Genomic DNA, 23300 nt, shown 5'->3' on the forward strand with positions numbered 1-23300 from the left:
GAAGCTTTGAGTACAATGGACCCCAACTATTGGATTAGAAGTTCAGCAAGGCTAGTTGTCTGATAATTTGTCTCTATATCACTGCAAAATAAATCTGACTGTCCAGAAAAAGAGATTATTGTTGTATCGGGAGTATAAATCTGGCACCAGCCCATCTATCATGACAACGCATTTCGCTTATCTACTAGCTGTGACTCTGTCACTTATGATGTGGACAGCTTTAAGCCCTTTTTTTTTTTTTTTTATAAATACTGGATCTGTATGAGGCGCCTTTCAGTTTGTGCCAAATGGCTGTGCCCTCGTCTGACGCTGGGTTAAAGAGCTGTACACAATGTTTTCTCTATGACACCAAATGCTGTTATTCCAACCCCTGGCGGAGTAGTTTCCCAGAGGCCAAATAAATCTACAGCAGCCTCCGCTCTGAAGTTTGAGATTTTACGCAACCTTGAACTGGAGTCAAAGCTCTTAACTCTTGTCCCAAAATGTCAGCTTTGTATTAGTCATAGATGTAAACTAATTGTATCAAAACAGATTGTCCTGTAGGATCCTTGTCATAACTCTTATTACAGGCGGAAAGGGAAACCAGTTTACATGGTTGAATTGTTAATTTTTGGACCACCCATTCTACTCAAATTCTTACTCCAAATCCCAAAATGCTCATGGTCATCATAGGCTTAGGTCCCACAGTCCTATCGTACCACCACAATTGTCCACTTCTGACATGTATGTATCACAGGATAAAAGATGAAGGTACATAAAAAAATCTAATTTCCTTCACTTCTTGCATGGTCTTGGAGCTCTTCACTATGGACACTGAGCCTCGTGTAAGGCTTATATTTCCTGATCTGGAGATGGCACCTTGCAGCAGTCTCATTATCATGACAGACAGGGTTACAATGAATGGTAAGACCTACAGCATTTACAGTAGGCGGTGTCACCGCTCACCTGCTCCCTATCATTGCACAATGACTCTCACACAGATCTCAGAACATGTCCACATGCTCCCACAGAAGTTAATAAACCTCTCCAGACAATTACAGCTGTAAATATAGAGTTGAGCAGCCGCCAAACAAGGGCCTTGTGAACTTCCTCAGGCAGCGCTTTAATGGTGGCATTTTTCTGATTACTAGGCTCCTGCAGTATCATGAAATGGCATAACCAGAAGTGCCCAATATGCCAGCTGGAGTAGTTCACAGAACCCTAGTCCAGTTGCCACAGAAGATTGACATGAACACCAGACAAGAATCTTGAGACTTTTTGCTTAACTCTAGTTGTACAGAATTTCTCTGAATGATATTAATGCAAGATGGTCATCCAGCCTCCCATAATAAAAAAAAAGTAGACCAAACAATCTACAATTAAATTAAACTGGATATAATCTGTACTGCAAAGTCTACTGCAGTTGACCAGCTTCAGCCCTGTTGTCCTTCAACAACCAACATCTCCAGGTGATAACAAAGCATGCTCAACCTCCACATTTCTTCTAGCCAGCAGGCGGTGCAGATCGAAGGGCCACTTGTCTCCAAACAAGATGAATTGAGCTCAAAACCTTAATCTCCCCATATACATTTGACAATTGTATGAACCCTCCAACCATCGTATATGCATTAGATCTTCAGCCAACTTTGGAAAATATTAGAAGAAAATATTGTTTGGGCTTGTTAAATTTCAGTATGCCCAATCGACCTCAATGGAGATATTCCACCACCAGAGGTGTCTGAAGTCCGTTTATTTTCCTCTCCAATTGAGAATATATGTCATCTTGGCCAAACAGAGTACAAACGTATATAAGAAAGTTAGAAGGAAGAAGTGTTTTACTGACAGCTATTGGAAGTGTATGGCCACCATGCCATGGATATCTGAGAAGAGGTGGTGGAGGCCACTGGGAGAATTGACTCATTTGTACTAATTTAATCTGTTTAAATTTCCTCATAGAGAAGGTCACACCAAATAGGGCAATACCGTCTGCTAAAGGATAGGTATAAGTGATGGTAGCACTCACCTAAAGGTGGTAGGTGTTTTGCCTGCACACATCAGGCATGGAAAGCTATGGCTGCAGGAAATTGTTCTTCGAGATGTATAATGGCAAAAATGAATGCTGGCACGTTTAGGCAGGCTTGCGCTGCGGGAATGAAGAGCCATGGGATTCAAAAACTGTTTTTATTAATACCAACGCGTTTCTGCGTCAGACCGGCACCTTTCTCAGGGTATTAAAACCTAGTGACATGCACACTGGCTGGTACGAATTGTACCATGCAATGACATTGTGCTGCCTGCTCTAGGACACAGACGTCTTATAGATCGTAGGCCTACAGGATGTAGAGGGTTCATATTTATATCGATAAAGTTCAAAATGGCTCTCTTCCCACAAATCCCAAGTACCTGGTGAGAAGTCCTAAGCATGTGCGGTGCTTGGATCTTCGGCACTAGTGACGCTGTTGCTACTTTATTTCTTTTGAAATGTTATGTCCTAAAGAGAAATTAAAATCCATAAGACCTCTCACCCTCACATAGAAAATATAGGATTAATTGCTAACACTTCAACCTCCATTGAAGTAGGACCCCGCATTCAACATATGGGATTAATTATAGCTGGGGGAAAAAGAAACTAATTATATTTAGGGAAGTGAGAAAGAGAGCGAACACTTTAACCTTCATTGAAGTAGAGACATCCTGTAGTATCCAGGTAATTACCACATAAAAATGCTTTGAACAAAAAAAGACTGCAAGACTTATTTTTTTAATCAGAGGTGGGGAATTACCTTTCCTCTGATCAAATAAGCTACTTAGACGTTTTGGGACCAGTGGTTAGTGATGAATATTTGGGGTTTTGCATTGATCCAATATTTATGGGAGATATATTTTCGGCGTTGTAGTGAAGGGACGGACATAACGCATTCACTCACATCAACGTAAGGCTGGCAGGGCCCTACCAAATTAATATCTGCCCAATGGATGGTGCTATCCATGCCATGTTTCATTTCTATAGATTGATAAAATTGCGATAAGAAGAAACATGACGACAATATCTATCGCCTGTGACCTCTACGGCAAAGATATCCTATAAGTTGGGGAGCTCATAAAATTATAAAGGGCCTAGCACATCCCACAACCAAACCCCACATGAGCTCTTCAAGGGGAGGTATGTGGGCGTAACCTTGATCTAATAAAGAGCAGAATTTCGGGGTCTCACTGTCATTCTGGAAGACATAGTTCCCTTTGAGCCAGTCCTGTAACATCAGGTTTAGTAATTCTATGGTTACTTTTCATTTTATATAATTGTATATGTCGTATTGTCTTGTTGCAATTTTGTAATAGCTCTGTTCCTCTTGCTCTGTAAACCGCACCCCTGAAGTCGTACGCTACCTGTAACAGGTGTCCATTTGGCCTGAATTAACGATTGGTGGTGGCAGCTAGTAGTTCCTTTTTTCGTTGCTTTTGTGATGATGGCAGTGACCGTTCCTGGCTATATGTATTCCATGCTTTGAAATCAGAGGTGTATATGCCATACGCTCACTGTGAGTTCACCCAGTAACTGGCCTAGTAGTGGAAGCAACCATGGCCCTGTTCATCACTCGTCAGTCAATTGAATTATCGTCCTGACAACTGGTGACAGTAGGTGGATATACCTGTCCTTTCCCCACCCCTTCCCGTCTCTTATTCTTGACATGTTACATCCAGGTAAACTGTCCATGTGGGGACCCCACGTTATGCCACTGTTTAGGAACCCCACTTAGACCTCCTTGGGGTACTGGAAGGGTGGATGGAAGCAGATAGAATTGAAGGTGGCAGTTGTTGGTAGTGTGATGTCTTGGATATTTGTTGAAAGACCCAGTGCATGATTACTAACCATAGTATGACTGATTGACGTCACTTATCTATAGTTTGTTTCTTTATTATTTTCATACAATTACCATTCTTACAATTTTCCATTTGGTGCCGTGGACTTTCTCTCCGAACTCTTGCATGTATTTATCCGTTATCTTGTTGCATTTGTACGTATTAGTCAGAGATTGTTTATTGCTTCTTCCCCCATCTCTCGGAGGAATATGATTCACACGTTTTCAGATTTATTTGAGCAAAAAGCAATAAATATACCGCTTCAATTTTCACTGCTGGAACGCAGCCAAGATTTTTAATGAATCCGGCCTGCGCTATTGAAGTGGTCTAGGATCTCCAAGGCTCTAGGCTCTGTTAGATTATACACATACTCACACTCCTCCTCCCTCTTCTCTCCGCTCCTCGCTCCCCACGGACTGCATGAGTCACACACCAATGCAGGTTTATTTTTCAGACTTGGCTCTGGTTAGAATTGGGATGAGTCTCTTATAATTCAAGCTATGGAAGGTTTCCTCTGCATTTCATTTAAGCTGCCGGGAGACGCCATGTTTTGTCGCTAAGCCGCCTATTTTGCTGGGCAGTAAAGTACTTCAATGTCTTTCATTAGATCTTTTCACCCAGAAGACTTGTAATAATTTGACCTACGCAGCAATTTTTTCCGTAAATGCATTAACTAGACGGCACAAATCCCCCGGCCATAGAATTTGCAGATTTTAATCACCCCGCGAATAGAGCATCGTTTATTAGTTGGCAATGTGCGGCCTAGCTTGCACATTTTGAACCATACGAGGAATATTTTTAGCTCCTGCTAATAAGGGAATATATTTGAAGGGAGATATTTTTCTAACCCTTTCCTGACATGCAGAAATACAATGGCCAACGAGTAACGCCAGTGAAAATTTATACATTTTGACATTTTACCGTATTCCTATTAAGGCGCGCTAAAGAACTAAAATCCTCTTAGAGCTTGTATGAGTTCTCCCACGTAAATCTCACACTCCTGGATCTCTGTTAGTGGGGAGACGTGAAGATAAGAAATTGCAAACCCACTACTGGCAGAAAAAAATACTTTCCTCCCGAAGTACAATATAACTATTAGGCTATGTGCCCACGATGGAAAAATGCTCCGGATTGTTCCTGAGCGTTTCTGCATCTCCCTTTTACATTACCAGTACTGATGTTATGCGGTCCAATGCGAGTCAATGGCGGCGATTCCGCACAATTAATGGTTGTGCTGCGGATTTTTCCGCAATGATAATCCGCAGCGGAAATCTCCGCAGCATGTGCACAGCACATGCGGACTATCATTGGGAAACATGGGCGACCTATTAGCAAGCGAGTTTAATGCACACATTAAAAATTAACGCATTAAATCTGCATTGTGGGCACACAGCCTTAGGGATCGCTCACACTTGCATATAAAAAAATCGGTCCTAATCTGAATCTAGGAGAGTGGGACAATTTTCTTTCACTTGTCATCCGTGTGCAATCCGTTTTTTTTTTTACTCTGCAGGCTATTAATCATTTACAGGACCATTTACAGTTTCCTATGTTTCAGAATTGTAATGTATCTGTAAAAATCGGATGCCTCACTGATGGTCCGTATGGCATGCAATTTTTTTTTTTATCTCGCAGTGTCTGATTTCAGTGTGAAATTGCAGCATGCTGCGATTTTTTTTTTCTTTTGATGAATACAGCTATGAAAAAACATACAGATCTGCACTTTTGAGTGCAATTTTTTTTTATCGGATTGCACAAGAATGTAGCTACTATAATACTGCCCCTATTTACAAGATTATAACTGCCCCTATTTACAAGATTATAACTACTATAATATTGATCCTATGTACAAGAATATAACCATTATAATACTGCCCTCTATGTACAAGAATATAACTACTATAATACTGCCCCCTATGTACAAGAATATAACTACTATAATACTGCCCCCTATGTACAAGAATATAACTACTATAATACTGCCCCTATGTACAAGAATATAACTACTATAATACTGCCCCTATGTACAAGAATATAACTACTATAATACTGCCCCCTATGTACAAGAATATAACTACTATAATACTGCCCCTATGTACAAGAATATATCTGCTAAAATACTGCTCCTATGTACAAGAATATAACTACTATAATACTGCCCCTATGTACAAGAATATATCTGCTAAAATACTGCTCCTATGTACAAGAATAGAACTACTATAATACTGCCCCTATGTACAAGAATAGAACTACTATAAACTGTCTCCTATGTACAAGAATATAACTACTATAATTCTGCTCCTATGTACACGAATATACCTACTATAATGCTGCCCCTATGTACAAGAATATAACTACTATAATACTGCCCCCTATGTGCAAGAATATAACTACTATAATACTGCCCCTATGTGCAAGAATATAACTACTATAATACTGCCCCTATGTACTAGAATATAACTGCTATAATACTGCCCCTATGTACAAGAATATAACTACTATAATACTGCTCCTATGTACAAGAATATAACTACTATAATACTGCTCCTATGTATAAGAATATAACTACTATAATACTGCTCCTATGTACAAGAATATAACTACTATAATTCTGCTCCTTTGTACACGAATATACCTACTATAATGCTGCCCCTATGTACAAGAATATAACTACTATAATACTGCCCCCTATGTGCAAGAATATAACTACTATAATACTGCCCCTATGTGCAAGAATATAACTACTATAATACTGCCCCTATGTGCAAGAATATAACTACTATAATACTGCTCCTATGTACAAGAATATAACTGCTATAATACTGCTCCTATGTACAAGAATATAACTACTATAATACTGCTCCTATGTGCAAGAATAGAACTACTATAATACTGCCCCTATGTGCAAGAATAGAACTACTATAATACTGCCCCTATGTGCAAGAATATAACTACTATAATACTGCCCCTATGTACTAGAATATAACTGCTATAATACTGCCCCTATGTACAAGAATATAACTGCTATAATACTGCTCCTATGTACAAGAATATAACTACTATAATACTGCTCCTATGTATAAGAATATAACTACTATAATACTGCTCCTATGTACTATGTTTCTTAGTGAAAAGCCCGTTTTGCTGATTAGAAGACTTGTTATGTATCAGTGTGGATACATTACGTAACATATATAAATAGATGGAAGAGAGATTTATGTCTAAATTATGTAACATTATTGCTGCTAAGCACAGACTGTTCTAGGAGTATTAAAGACTCATATCTGTGAACATAATTTGTATGCTGCCCAGGTAATTTGTAGAATGTATACTTGTATAACTCCAGTTCAGTATGGTTGATTAATATTGAGCGTATATCAGAATAATTTTAGGTTTTAGAATTATGGCAAAAATTTCAGAAGTTCAGAATCCCAAGTGCTAGGCTTTGGGGATCATGGCTACAGGTGTCAATATGGATGTGATGCTTAACAGAGGTCTATGGATATATCCAGTGCCTCCACTTCTGAGATTTCCATTGATCAGTGCCAATACTACATCTGCAAAAAGGTTTCCAGCTTGGCGCAACTGCAGCTCTTGGTAGTAGAAGACAGCTACTGTCAGTGTTGGACTGGATTGGCAAAGGTCCACCAGTAACATTGATTCTTGGGGCCTACACTTTAGCTACATGCAAAAGTAACCTGATCCTAGGGCACACATTTACTTTTGCTTCTATTTAATATTAATTTAGCTAGCGGTTTAATAAAAAATTATATCACCCCTTTTTCTGCAAGTTATGAATCGTGTAATAGCAGTACTTATTAGCACTCCTTCACAGGGGCCCACCGGAGGATTCTCCGGTTAACCAGTGGGCCAGTCTGAGCCTGGCTACTATTGTCAGAAATGGCTGTGACGAAACCATGTGACCCTGCACTCAAGACTGAATGTATAACGTAGCCGAACTTGGAAAAAAAATCACCACCCTCATTATCATATTAGAATGGTAGGTTTGAGATGGTAAAAACTTACCAAGATTACAAAAACGTGAGTGATTTCTTCAAAGAAAAAATGCTGCATCTGCTCATGGTTTGTTTTTCATTTCTGCTGTGTGGTGTTGAGCTGCAATACCACACACCACCTGCGTACAGGTGAGGCGCTGTTTTTGAAAGAAAGTCATGTTTAGGGGGTTTTATTTACTGAGACAATTCCTTTAATTTTCTGCAAGCTTCTAAAAATTAACTGAAAAATTGAGTCTAATTACATGGAATGATTTTGGGTCATATCTTTATTGGCTTCTTAATGAGCGAGCGGCTTGTGTTGCGCAGTGTTAAAGTTCATCTCTATTAGTACCGGGAGCAGTGAGTCGGCGGTCGGAGCGGTGCCTCTGGACACGCTGAAATTGATCAGTCTGCCGGAATGAGCTTTGTGGGTTTATTAACTGGGAGTTCATCACTATCTCGGTGCTCATCTAATTCCTGAGAGGGTTTCAAAGCTCTCATCACAGTGTTCCTTCTTCTAAGTGAGTGGCTTGACATAAAGAAGATGGGGGCGGTGGGAGTTACGTAATGACTCTTCTTAGAAGGTTTTCGCGTGAACAAGGTAAAATGTTGAGCTCTTGAGATTAAAAGCTGCGTAGCTACTTACAACATACAATGAAAATACGGCTGCGATGAAGACTGTTTGTAGATAGAACTGAAGATCTCACCAGTAATGGTTCATCACCGGGTTCTTTTATCATACGATAATAGCAGACTTTGATTATTTGCTGCATCCGGAATTCATAAACCAAATCTTTTTAGGATTTTAGAACTAGAATATTTTCATGATACTTTGACAACCATTGCACAATTGCCCATTTTAAGGGGTTGTTTCATAAATGACACATGTCAAGGAACCCCCACCAATCACAAGCACAGAGATCCTAAAGTCCCTTGTGTGAATTAAGCATGTGTGACCACTACATCGGTCAGTCTTGGTGGTTGCACATGCTCACTACAGTTCTATTCACACAGGGGACTTTGGGCCTCTGTTCTTGGAATCGGTGAGGGTCTCAGGATCTAGACACCAAGTGATCACATTTCCTCTATCACAATGTTTCTCAACTCCTGTCCTCAAGACCTACCAACAGAACCATGTTTTCAGGATTTCCATTCACATTGCACAAGTGATGGAATTATCACCTGGGCAATACTGAGGAAATCCTGAAAACATGACCTGTTGGTGGGTCTTGAGGACAGGAGTTGAGAAACACTGCTCAGATGAGGAGTATAACTTATTGGACATCCCCTTTTAAATGACCAGAATAGATTGACCACTAGGTGTTACCATTCCTTGTCAGAGGGACATGTCCCGAAACATTGACCTTTTACAGTCAATTTCAGACTGGGTAAGGACCAACCTTGTTGACTATAGGAAGAACTAATTTATTCATACATTTCCTTTAGGCGTAGTAAAGCATGGCACTTTTGTATTATTTTGCTTAGAATTCTACAAAGATTTATTATTAAGAAATCCTTAAAGGAGGTTGTGTCTTCTATAGTTTTACCAAAATGTTCATCCTAGTAAAATAACCCCAACGAGACCTTGTGAACAGGATCTGGTTGGGTTTCTAAACTTCTGCCCTAACTAAAGTCACTAGTAATATTGAGATGATGGAAGAATGTGGGAGCTAGACCATTGTTGGATTTTGTTCACACTAGCAAAAAGAAGCAAAACCTACAAAAGACAAAAAATATCTCATACCCTACGGTCATTATATATAAATGTAAAGCAAAGTTGCATATGACATATAGGGTACTTAGTGAACTATTTTTGATCAAAAAAAGTATACAAGCTGTCCCACCAGCGACAAGGTGACCCTAAATTGGGACGGTCCTACACTGTCTATATTAAAAACCTTACTGTATATCAAAGTTGAAGTAATGCATATAAAAGGGTAGACAAATAGGACTGGGTCCCAACTTCAGGCCACCTAGGCCCGTGGTAAGCTATATATATACTAACCAGATCAACAAGGGGGATGCCACACCCTTAATTTGCACAGAATAAAAACAAGACAAAAAACCAAGCAATGTGAACTGAGGTCTGAGATATTTTTTGTCTTTTGTAGGTTTTGCTTCTTTTTGCTAGTGTGAACATGCTCCTATTTCTTGCATGTGTACCATCTTAGACCTCAGTTCACATTGCTTGGTTCATTGTTGGATTTTGTTAATTTTTGCGAAGCCCAAAGTTGTCCAGCCAGAAGACAAGGTCATTTCTACCTTCTCGTATATGAAATTCCATAATTTCTTAGACCTTGTATCTGTTATAGATGTGATGACATCTGATCAATCGGATGGTATGGATTCTCCTGTACCTTTTTAAACATGTAGTGTCAAAGAAATGTATGACAGCCCTGCAATGAAACCTCATCTTCTCTGCACTTTATGGTGACAGGCGTTATTACCAAAATCCATCATCTGGTTTCTACGAGATTAATGGAGATGAAATGAATAATCGAGACTTTCAGCAACATCCATTATTTTGCTATCCTGTTCCAACAGCTTTTTAGAGTCTATCTTTTTTTTATAAAATAAAAAAAACACACTTCCTAGTAACCATATGCTTATTTTGTTTTTATACGGTCATAGTAAAGCACATGAAGAGCAAACACGATTTTGGAATGAAAACTTGAATTTTAATGCTAATAATCTAGTAATCTTGTATTTAATAGGCCAACGTAACAGTTGATATTGGATTTTCTAGATTCCTTTTCAAGGGGAATTGATCATCAAATACAATCTATTAAAAAATAAAGTTCTTCAACTTTTCCCAATGGCCACTGAGGCTATTTTAGACTCATAGTGCTTCTTTTTTTAAAGTTTTCAGCAGGCTCCTCATCTTCAGAGGCAAGAGTACAAAGACATGTAACATATCTATATACAGATGATGGCACAGTATTTACCATTCACAACAGGCGATGTCAGAGTCGTCTCCCCCGTCCCCCCCCCGTCCCCATTCCTGCACAATGACATATGCACACGCTCATTAGATGCCACAATACAAAAGATTAGGTCTGTTCATTGCTGCTGATGTGCATGTGGATTTTCTGAAGCCGCAAGATGTACAAGTCTAGAATAGTCCTAGGGATCAGTGGGAAAGTTTCAATATTTTTTATTTTTTTATTTTTTAAATACCGTGATATGAAAGATGTATTAAAAAATTACTAAAATGTAATAACAAATTAAGCATAAAAACTTGACTTAAACAGTAGGTTATTTTAGGATTACCTTTAAGATGCAATAGTGGCTCAGTGGTTAGCCATGGAGTCAAGGGTTCAAATCCGTCTAATAAAGTCACTTATGCAGAGTTTTTGTGTTCTCTCTATGGTTTTCTCCAATTTCCTCCCACATCCCAAAAATCTTCTGAACAGAGGGTCATCACTATTGTCAAATGACTGTCATGCCACACCTGGCCAACCTTGGGGTTTGCCTTGGCAGTTATTGATACCAACAAGGTTTTGGTTTTTTCCATTTAGGTTAATAATAATCATTTCTATTATGATTTCCTCGTTGTCCTACTATTAGAATGGAGTATTAATCCATTTGACTTGATGCTTGACTAACTTTGCAAGGGCTGTGCTCCCATGAGTAGATGTTCCGGTAGCCGCTTGATATAGGTTTTTATATCAAAACTACATAAGGTTTATTGTCCATCATAAACTTTATAACTCCAAAACGAAAACAGCCTTCCTTCAGTACAAATGTATAACCTAAGTAGTCCTTTATACAGGTACAATGAGCAGACTCCCGAATCTTGGTTTTACAGGCAGAATTAGCCCAAGTTGTATTAAATGCATTCACCAAACACTTCTGTTAAGCTCTGGCATAACTCCACTCTTCTGAGCCAACCCAGCTGCTGTTATTAGGCCTGTAAGCCCAGGTCTGGATTATGGTAACGCTTTTTTTTTCACCCAGACTCTTTATATACATATAATATGTACATATAGTATGAGCGTGAACGTCCTTTTATCAGTCCTTGTAGACGACCCCTCTAATGATGTAAAATAATAATCTTTTTATTTATATAGCGCCAACATATTCCACAGCGCTTTACAATTCAGACGACTTTACAGACATTATGGGCACTGTCCCCATTGGGGCTCACAATTTACATGTCAGTCTTTCTTTCTCTACCAATATAGTCACCCGTCCAGGTACTATGTAAAGCTTTTTGGCCTCTAACATGTCATCCACTCAATAGTATGGCTGTTAAAAGCCGCAACCTGCCAGGGATTCTCGTTACGGTGCAGTTTAACCTTCATCCTATATATCCATAGTAACAAGCCCCTAGCTCATAATATGTGTATGGAATAAATGATGCATCAAGGCTGGTAGGACTTAAGGGAGAGAAGAATCTAATGTACTGATATGTAAATATTGAGTGTAATATAATGTATACTGAGTTGTGTTTTGAATGTCTCCAAAAAGCAGCCTTATTGTGGATTCATCATTTATACCATGTGGATGTTCTAGCGGATGTTGTGCTGATTTAATACATTATGATGTTCTAATAGGCTTTTTATATGACGGCTATAAGTGCATTCCCATCTGTAAATATGTGCATAATTGTGTCTATAGATCATTCGTAACTGTGAGCCTCATTTCTCTTCTTGGCATAAAAAATTCCTTTTTGGCTAAAGTAGTATGAACACCTATTATCAGACCCCTGTAGAAGCCCCCTATCACTAGTTTATGATAAATGCAAATCCATTGGACTAACGCAATCATTTTTTTTTTTTTTTTTTTTAATCTATGCATTACTCTTTGAGGCGCAGTGCCATCTACAGTATTTCGGGCAAACTTGAGCAACCTAGAGAACAAGTTTGGCTAAATGGACTTGAAATTGGAATGTATTGGTGCTCTAAAATTGAAGTCAAAGCTTTCTGAGATCACTATCCATAATTATTGTGAAATATCTAAAATTCATTACAAAAATTACCTAGTCTTGGGAGATCATCTTATCTCATAGTGGAGGACTCCTCATTGCGCAAGGGCAGGAGGACTCCTCATTGCGCAAGGGCAGGAGGACTCCTCATTGCGCAAGGGCAGGAGGACTCCTCATTGCGCAAGGGCAGGAGGTCTCCTCATTGCGCAAGGGCAGGTCTTGTAGGGAAACTCTTCTCAAAAGAATGTATTATGAATAGTAGATACTAAAGTAGTGTTCTTTTTTTGCAGTACCACTTCTTACAAATTAGTATATATTTACCTTCTAAATGTGTTTTTATATAAATAATTTCATTTTTTGGGCAGGATTTATTTTATATATAATTTTGAATCTTTTTGATGTCTAACGAATGCCACATCTCCACTGGCTCTTGGATTTGGATTTATCATTGGCTGGATGATAAACTAAAACTATTACTTATAGTATAAACTTGAACTTTAATAAAAAAAAAAAAAGTAAAAACGTTAATTGATATTTTTTTTGTATTTTATCTTTTCAGGTTTAGCAAGCACTCATCAGAAACCTGATCAGCTGTCTCAACACAATAAAAATGAAACTACTACTTCCAACAATATGACCAAAAGGAAGCCAGCAGCCGAATCTGCATCAGTGCCTCCCAATCCCCTCCTAACCTTCTTCTCATCATCCAATGAGTCAGGTCAGTATGACCTATTGATGTGAAAAGTGATTGTATTTTTTATGTTTTTTTGTTTTCTCTCTCCATTAAACGGTTTATAGTTCAGCATTTATACGGAAAAAAGACATGTTCAGGATAAGGTACTTGGTAGTACAGTCGTTGCCAAAATTTTGACTGACACACAAATTTTGGTATTTGCAAAGTATTCTGCTTCAGTGTTTTAGATCTTTTAATCAGATGTTTCTATGGTTAGTGATGTACAGAAATTTGTAAGTTTTCAACTTTTTATTGACAAATCAAGTTTATGCAAAGACTCAATATTTAAAGCGTTGACCCTTCTTTTTCTGGGCAAAATCCTGACTGATGACAACCAATTCTTCCCTAATCAGTGCTTGAAGTTTATCACAATCTGTATAGATTTTTTTTCTTTGACCACAGTTTCTCAATGGGATTTAGATCTAGGTGGGTTTCGATATTTTGTTCACCGAGCCACTTATTTATTTTCTTTACCTTGTGACATGGTGTGAAGTACTGGAAGAGCTTCACCAAGTTGCTCCTGGATCATTGGGAGAAGTTCTCCTTGTAGGATGTTTAGGTTCCATTATGTAATCATAGCAACCCCATACATGAATGGTCTCAGGATGCTTTACGGTTGGCATGACACAGGACACATGGTAGTGTCCACATTTTCTTCACCGGACAATCCTTCTTTCAGATATCACAAACAGTCTGAAGGTGGGCTTCATCTGAGAAAATACTTAACCCCAGTCCTCTGCAGTCCAATCTTTGTACTTCCTGCAGAATGTCAGTGTGTGCTAGTTATTTTTCTTGGAGAAAATTGGCTCATTTTCTTGACACCTGGCTAAAAGACTTGCCTTACTGTGTGTGCAGATGCAGTGATGCCTGCCTGCTGCCATACCTGGGCAACCTCTGCACTGGTGTTAAAATGATCCCATAGCAGAATCCTCTTTAGGAGACTGTCCTGACCATTGCTAGACTTCCTTGGGTGTTCTGAAGCATTTTTTACTTATATTGTGCATCTTTGAAGTTCTTGATGATCTGATAAATGGTTAATTTAGGGGCATTCTTACAAGCATCAATGTCCTTGCCTGTAAAGCTCTTTTGATGTAAAGCAATGAAGTAAGCTTGTATTTCCTTGGAGGTAACCATGGTTAACACAAGAAGACAATGATTTCAAATACCTGTCCCCTTTTAGGCTGCGTGCCCACGTTGCGTATTACAAGCGTATATGCTGCGGTATTTCCGCAGCGTAAACGCTTGTAAAACGCATGTATATCCGCACCCCATGATCCCCAATGGCATTCCGCAATGTCAATGCCCATGCTGCGGATTTTTCTGCAGCGTATATGCTGCGGTCAAAAATCCGCATCATGTTCATTAATTTTGCGTTTCCGCATGCGGAATCAATGTGCGGATGGTACCCAAGTCTGGAGGAGAGGAGACTCTCCTCCAGACCTGGGTACCAAAGAACCTGTAAAAAAAAGAATAAAATAAAGTTTATACTTGTCTTCTGATGTTTTCCCTCCGTCGCACTGTTGTGTGAAGGACCTGCCACGTCATTGAGTCATGTGACCCATCACATGACTCAATGACGTCACCGCAGGTCCTGCACACAACAGCATGAGCCGCTCAAGACTCCGGACGGGGCCGAGAATGCATCGGTAGGTGAGTATAAACTTTCTTTTTTTTATTTTTTACCATTCTGATTCTTTTTTTTTTAACTATTACTTAGTCACACTATATAAATCCATGCCGGTTGCATGGATTTATATAGTGTGCCCAAGTCGTCAAGCACTTTTCCAAGTGATGCTTAAATCACTTGGAGAAGTGCTTGATAACCCGCATGCGGAAATGCATGCAAAGGCGCCTCACAAACGCTTCTACCTGGCGGGAAAACGGCATGTAAAATCCGCATGTGATTTTCCCGCCAGGGAGAAGCGTAAAAAATATGCTTCAGTTCCTCAACGTGGGCACATAGCCTTAAAGTAACTAGTTTTTTTCTTATCACACGGTCATGCTGATTGAATTATATCAGCTGCCTTGTCCTCGTTAACACTTTCTCCTGAATTACCGAGATCATCAAACTGAGGCAAGCAGGTAATTTTATGGCAGGGCTGAATTTCAGCGGAAATTGATTTTCTGTGGTTTAAGTTAATTTTCATGGTAAGGAATGATTTAGCAATATTTTGAAATTCACCTGATTACTTATTAAAATCTAAAGCTATTGCAAATTGCCACTATAAAAACTGAATCTGCAAACTTTGGGAAAACCAAAATTTGTGTCTGTCTCAAAACCTTTAGCCATAACTGTACACTTGTCTGTGACTGTCTGGTATATAACTAGAATAGATCCTGCCGGAAAGGTTTACAAGAAAAGTGGAAGAGATAGCAGGTGAAGGTAGAATCTGTTTAAGATATGGCACAACATGTGGTCAAGCATGGTATTGCAAATAAGTTTGATCGCTTAAGTTGAGACATTAAAAATTACTTGTATATTAAGTGAATGAATCCTAATGTGATACATGTTGTTGAATAAATTCTAAATCTGTCCTCACATCTGAAGTTCATTGATTTATCCAGAAACTGGACCAACACTAAAATCATTAGAATGATGCACCCATAATTTTACTGTCCGTATACTGGATGAAACACCGAAATTTCCAATTGTTTTACTGGACTAAATTTGGACCACTATAGGGATCTATGGTGCTGCAAGATAATTTCTGTAGACCCAACCAAAGGGTTCTATGTGTTACTTACAGAATAAGAACAGAAGGAGGTACAAGCTTAGAAAAAGATTGCCACTGTGATCCGGATGCAGAACCAGCACATGTCCGTTCAATGTATCTGGTATTGCAGTTTTGCTCCCATTACGGAGAATCACTGTGCTATAGTGGTGTAGTTCTAGATTCTACCAGGTGTGGTGCTATATTTTTTTAGCAGCCATGTTGTTGTTAATCTTGAAGAGAATATGTCACCAGGTTTTTGCCACCTAATCTGAGAGCAGCAAAATGTAGAGACAGAGACTGATTCCAATGATGTGTCACTTACTGGACTGTTAAGTGTAGTTTTGATAAAATCACTGTTACTTCAGCAGGAAATTATCAGTAGGGGACTAGTAAACCTGCCAGGTAGTCCTCCATATTCATGAGCTCTGTATAACCCCACCCCCAGCACCGATTGGCAGCAGTGGTGTGGTTATACACCGCTCAGCATTCAGAGAACTGGTAGATCTACAACAGAGAAAACAGGGATTTTATCAAAATGACAGCAAGCAGCCCCATAAGTGACACATCACTGAAATCAAAATCTGTCTCTACATGATGCTGCTCTCACGGTAGCAAAAACTTGGTGACAGATTCCAATAATAACCTTTTTAGATGTGGGTACAACGTTTGACCATTTCAGTAGGTTGGTCCACGATTTGTGTGCTCTCATAACAGTAAATAAAAGGTAAAAAAAATTTGGAATGGGTCTTGGCTATCCTTGTTTTAGAGGTCTTCAATATGTTGACATTTTCCTATCCAATTTATTTCAATACGTTTTTTAGGTAACAAACTATCCACATGAGGAATTAAAAAAAAAAAAAAAAAAAAATCCTATAAAGAAAATCTTATTAAAAGTGTAATTTAAAAATGTTGGGAATTATCTGCAGTCCAGATGCTGGGATAAATTGTTGAAATATACAAGAAACTGTTAATGGGGAAATTGGACTGCACCGTGAGTTTCCTGTAATTAATGGAGATCTCTTTGAAAATGTCTTCACTAAGATGAAATCTGCTTGCGGAGCCCAGATGTTACTCAGAATATAAGCTCCATCCTTCAGAATGCCCCCAAGTCAAAACAACCTGATAAACTGAATAATGAGTTTTAACTAATTAAGACCAAACTTTGCTTTCACCTTTTTAATATCTGACTGGACGAAGTAGTTGTAACGTGTGGATGCTGGTGGTTAGAGTAGGCTTATGGAAAGTTTTTTTTTTTCCTTATTTAGTAGACTATTTTAGAGCCGTGTAAGTTCTAGATTTCGCTACTAGGAGCTCAAGATCTTTTAACGAGCCCCTAGATGTAACTAGGAATTGAGTTATTATCCACAAACGATGGTAACATTTTTAGATAAAATATGTAAGTTAATGGAGGCTTGCTGTATTGTATTTGTGTCGAAGTTGCTCTTGCAAAGTTCTGTAACAGCTCGCCCGGTGGTTAATATTAGTATTACAATTAAAACAGTGGATGTCCCATGAAATCAACCTTTTGTCCATATGCCATGTAAAGATTGCCCTGGCAAAATCGACTTATTCTGGAGTTCCCAAATGTGGATCATCTGATTGACATGGCAGCTGTATTCTAAAAAGGTAGTCTTTGATTAGATTACCCGTTTAATACAAGACACAATCATTAAAGGTGTTTTATGATTTGAATAATTTAGAAGGGTTTTTTTTAGAACGTTTTGTCCTATTCAGAGGACTTTACTGTTGACCAGTATAAAGAGTGGATGCAAGGAGTGAGTCTCCCTCTGGAGGACCTAGACATCTCATTGATAGGAAACATGTATTGCTTTATTTTGCCTCTGGTTGCACTTAATTAAAACGTATCCTAAAGGCAAAGGTGGTAATTGTTTACCATAAGTATCCCTACAATACATACCATTTTAAATTCCTAGTCAAAGCTATTATTACCATAAAGTGTTGAAAAAGACTTAAATAGTCTAGATGAAATTTGAGGAAAAGGAAAAGTTGCCAGCCATGCAGAAGTATTTAAGAAAAAAAATAGTTAAGAATAAACTAATAGAACAGAATAAAACAAAAAAGCAAGAGCCTTAAGTGGGAGTACTTCCCCCACTTAAGGCTCATCCACACAACCGATCTTCTTGTACAAGCGCTATCCGTAGTTTTCACGGATAGCACTCGTACCCATGATAGTCTATGGGGCTGTACACGTCAGATTTTTTTCCTCTCACCGAGTCGTCCAAGGACCATATTGGAGACATGTCCTATTTTGAGACAAGCATTGAATGAAAATCGACAATGCAAATCTATGGAAAAAATCGTATTGCACTCTGATAACATCTGAGTGCGGTCTGATTTTCATTGACTGTCAGAAAGGAAACAGTGGAGAAATTTTTTTTTTTTGTCCACAGAAAATTGGACGTGTGAATGAGCCATTAAGTTTGTCAAGTTTTACTGGAATTTCTCTTTAAATTTACTATTAAATAATTTGTCAAGACTACTACAAAATGTATGGTTTATTTTTAAGACTCAACATGAATATCAGATCGGTGGGGTATGGCTGGGGTCAGACTCGGTACTTCTATCGATCAGCTAACTGATATAGAGTATGTCTGGTAAACTACATAGGGGGACCTCTGCTGGTACCCCCCAGCTCTTTCAATTACCTTATTGATAGGGTTTGAGAGTTGACCCCTACCAATCTGATATTTATGACTTCAGAATTCTAAGAAAAGACCATCACTTTGTAGTTCTACATAACTTCTTTGATCTAAGTATTGTTGATTCAACTAAAAAAAAAAAAAAATTTGTTTTGTTTTCCTTTAGCCAATGCCTCACTCCGAAATCGTTTCAAGAGATGTGAGATCGAAGCCATCCAGGGCGAAGTGAGGAAAATGTGCAACTTCAACAAAATTCTGTCCACCAAAAAGAACATGGATCATGTGAACAAAATCCTAAAGGCCAAGAGATTACAGAGACAATCCAAGACTGGCAATAACTTTGTGAAGAAGAGAAGGGGTCGCCCAAGGAAGCAATCGGTTTTGTTTGACGATGACTCTAGAGACCAAATGCCTATTCTAGAGAAATGTGTGGACCTCCCCAACAAACGAGGTCAAAAGTTCCATTCACATGAACCAGAGAAGAAAAGTCGAGACACAGTTATGGACATCATCGAAGCAGTCATACATATGGCAAGAGAATCTCAAAATTCTCGAACGCCAAGAAATGGAAAGAGGAAACTTCCAAATGAAGAGCAGGTGAAGACAAAAAGATGCAGAAAGAGACGAGGGGGGTCTGAAAATGGCCCCTGAGCTCAATACAGACTTGTGTTTCATTTGATAATCAGGCTGACAATGTAAAGGGTAGAACCCCTTGGAAAAGCTGCAGCTATTTTTTTTCTACTCTCTTTTCCTCCTTCCACCTCATTTAACTAAAGCTACAAAACGATCGTTTTGTTCTACAGTTAATGTGCAAATCTCTCGGCATTAGACTTCAAATTTGTACCTTCATGCTAAACTCAATTGTGACAAAGATTGCCCATATTTATTAATCAGACTATATGTACCTTCTTATTTCAGGGTAGTGATATGTTCTCCTCCATTCTGGAACCCAAGAGAAGGTAAAATCCTTCAATAGCTGTGCAAAAGATAAATGGCCAGTAAACATTAGGGGAAATATCAACAGAATTTAATTTATGTTTTTAAATAAGTTTCTTTCTCCTTTATTCCCTCTGCCATTCTATAGTTTCAGAAAATTGAACGTGTAACATTTTTTTTCTATCATATTTATCTACATTGTATATGTAGATACTTCCTTCCCATGACTCTACCCTTTCATTATTCGAGGGTGGGTTCACTTCAGTGCATTTTGATGAGCCTGTTCTAACTTGCAACTATGCGCCATAGGAAATATTAATTAAAAAAAAAAATCAGATTTGCCTTTTTTTTTTCCCTTCATAACTGGAGTCAGCTTTGTTCGATTCCATCATTATGCACATTATCTGCCATACAGTAATTTTAGCTTCCGCAGGAATTTTTTTAATTTTTGGAGGTTTTTTTTTTGCAGTGTACCCCTGTATTGCACCTTAACTGACGAGCATAGTAATGTTATACCCTACTGTTCCAGTGTGTTGCCAACTTAATTTCAGTAAAATTAAAAACAATTCTAATTTTTTTGACGTTAAGCAATTACCGAAATAGCTGTATATTTGGACAACGTCTAGAATAAAACCAGACATATTGATAGTTGTTACAGTGGAGCAAGTGTTCTTATCTTAAAACTATAGGATATCATAGCTGCAAAATGTTCACACTTTAAGCCACATTGGGTAGAAGGAACCCCAATTGTGGTTGCCTTAATGAAGTTTTTTTTTTTTTTTCTGTTGTACATAATGTAATTATTACATTTTTCAGTCTGCATGATCACAAACAGTCTGTGACTCAGTCTGTCTATTGATACGTTTTTACCTATCGATTTTAAAATTTCAATCTGAAATTTAGGAACTGATTTCGAGGCCCAAGACGAAAAAAAGCTAATAGTAAAGACGAATATGATTCTAGACTCAAACTGATTGACTTGATTCTAAAATATACATATAGCTAGTGCTACAAGTATGGCTTCTCAACTTCTCCAAAAGTTCCATCGTGTCCGGTTGACCACAGATTACTTAATCATATTCTCTAAAATGGAATGTTACTTCCTTAATTGATTAGTAAAAATTATTCTTAAATGAAAAAAAAAATTAGTAATAAAGGATATGATTCTCAACTCAAACTGATTGAACTGATTCGAAAATATACCTATAGTTAGTACTCCACATATGGCTCTTATACTTCTCCAAAAGTTCCATCTTGTCTGGTTGACCACAGATTACTTACCATAATTATATTTTATAAAGTAGAATCTTCCTTAATTGATTAGTAATGATTCTTAAATGAAAAAAAAAATAGTAATAAAAAATGATTTTCAAATCAAAATAATTGAATTGATTCTAAAATATACCTATAGTTAGTACTCCACGTATGGCTCCTCTACTTCTCCAAAAGTTCCATCTTGTCTGGTTGACCACAGATTACTTAATCATATTTTCTAAAGTAGAATCTTACTTTCTTAATTGATTAGTAAAAATTATTCTTAAATCCCTTTGTAAAAATTTGTACTTTTAAAAAAAATAAATAAAATCCTAAATTTTTTTTTTTATTTTGTGGTTTCATCTTGACATGTTTATGGATGACTCTTAAGTCATCCTTTTGACACGTTTATACATTAAGTCATTCTGATTTTTAACTCATGGAATGGAGTCCAATGCTTTAAAAAAAAAAAAAAAAAAAGGTAGTAAAACTAGAAATTTGCAAAATCCAGTGCGTCTGCGCGAAGCCAAAAAAATAGAAATTTCCAAAATCCAGTTAGTCTCTTCTGCATGAAGCCAAAAAGTTTAAAATTTCTGCCAGATTTCTCATTAGAAATGTAATCCGTTTCTAACTGCTTGAGTCGGAACTTAAATTGAGAGCGGGATCATTACTTCTGGATTCTTTGAAGGGAGATTACTTTATTAAAGAAACGATCAGCGTCTTCTCATACATCTTGGATTCCTTGTGGACAGTGATATAACTTTTTTTTATTTTTTGGGCCATTTTGAAAGCCATAAATAATAATAATAATAATGTACAGGAGCCCTCTGGGCCATAGAGATTATTTAGTATTTAATAAATCATGGCATGACTATAGTTCCATAGTGAATATTTTTGAGAAAATAGATGTTTCACTTGTGATACAGGTGGCTTCTCGGTCTCAGGTGCAAGATTTAAAAATTAAAAAAAAAAAATTTAGATTTTCAAAAATTTTGGGTACCGTCAATTTCAAATCATCCATGTAATATAATTTTTGTTTACTACTACGTATGCACTACAGAAGCCCCATAATTGTCCATATAGCTATATATATTTTTTTTTAAGGATATGTCTTATTTTTTGGCCTTTTTACCGATCTGCGTTAAGCATGTAGACTCTTTCCGACATTTTTGCTTCAAAGTCAACTCAAATGCAGAGTACAAACACCGTATTTTATTTTTTCCGTTAAGTGTATATAATAAGCATGCTAATGAGTTAAAATAGGTTCAAACAGTGTTATTGCATTTAGGGGTTTTGCTTAATGGATATGGAAGATTTATGGTTACGATCAAGTAACTGGCTGGATATCCGTAATATCAAAAAAAAAAAGTTATCAAATGTACAGTTGGCATCTACATCTTAAGTGTGGCAAAATGTGCTCTTGCGTTTTGCTACATAAATATTCAGTGCAGTTTTCTTCATTGTAATGTTGCATGTCCCTAAAAATCTCTAAATTTTTTTTAATTTTTATGTACAATTCCAAATACCTAATTTTTGTTTTTAACGTTTCACCGGTAACTTCCTCACGGGCTCAGCTGTGTATAGATCGAAGTTTTACCCATTAAATATAATAAAGTTCCCCAGTTCAATTCAAAAGCACATCTCTCCGCCCTTCCCACCGCCCCTCCTTAATTTTAATATTTTTCATATAAGTCTATATTTACACTACATGGAAAGGAAGACGTTATATCGAAAAGTGAATGAGCTGCCAATCTATCAACGTAGGGGGTTGTTACGTTTCGGTCCCACGTTGCGGGTTTTTTTTTTGTGTTTGTTTTTGTTTTTTTTTTCTAAGCTATTTCTTAAGTAATGCACATGAAATGTTATATATGTATATATTTAAGAAAAAAAAAAACGGGGCACAAAATTGTTTTACAAGTCGTGCTGGCTAATTTTTAGTTTGTATTCATAAGTGGTTTTTAAAAGCCTTTTTTAAAGTGTACTTGCATGTTCTACTTTGATTGTATGTAAACATATTTTAGAACAAAAAAAAAATTGTATTTGTATTTTATTGACTATAGAGGCAAGAAGAAACTTGTACATTGTTTGAAATGTTCTTTTTGTAACAGTTTTTATTCATGAAGCATTTTTGTACATTTAAGAGCAAAAAAAAACGAAGAAAAAAGCAAAACAAAATGAATATGAAATTGCTGTTATATGATGCATAGGTACATCAGGCATGCTTTCTTGTCATGCTACGTC

At 37.6% G+C, this 23300-nt stretch overlaps 1 protein-coding gene across 1 annotated transcript in view; it reads left to right on the plus strand.

The window, feature by feature from the left end:
- Window positions 1-21549, plus strand: part of SETBP1 (SET binding protein 1) — a 187166-nt gene extending 165617 nt beyond the window's left edge. Inside the window, exons 4-5 of the mRNA XM_073680450.1 lie at window positions 13322-13480; window positions 19036-21549. Coding sequence (XP_073536551.1) covers window positions 13322-13480; window positions 19036-19520 — 644 coding nt within the window. The 3' untranslated portion in view covers window positions 19521-21549. The remainder of the gene's footprint in view (window positions 1-13321; window positions 13481-19035) is intronic.
- The last annotated feature ends 1751 nt before the right edge of the window (window positions 21550-23300 follow it).

This window comes from Phyllobates terribilis, unplaced genomic scaffold, assembly GCF_046119375.1.
Source record: "Phyllobates terribilis strain yellow unplaced genomic scaffold, ASM4611937v1 Scaffold_1__5_contigs__length_1240528914, whole genome shotgun sequence".
NCBI classification, from domain to species: domain Eukaryota; kingdom Metazoa; phylum Chordata; class Amphibia; order Anura; family Dendrobatidae; genus Phyllobates; species Phyllobates terribilis.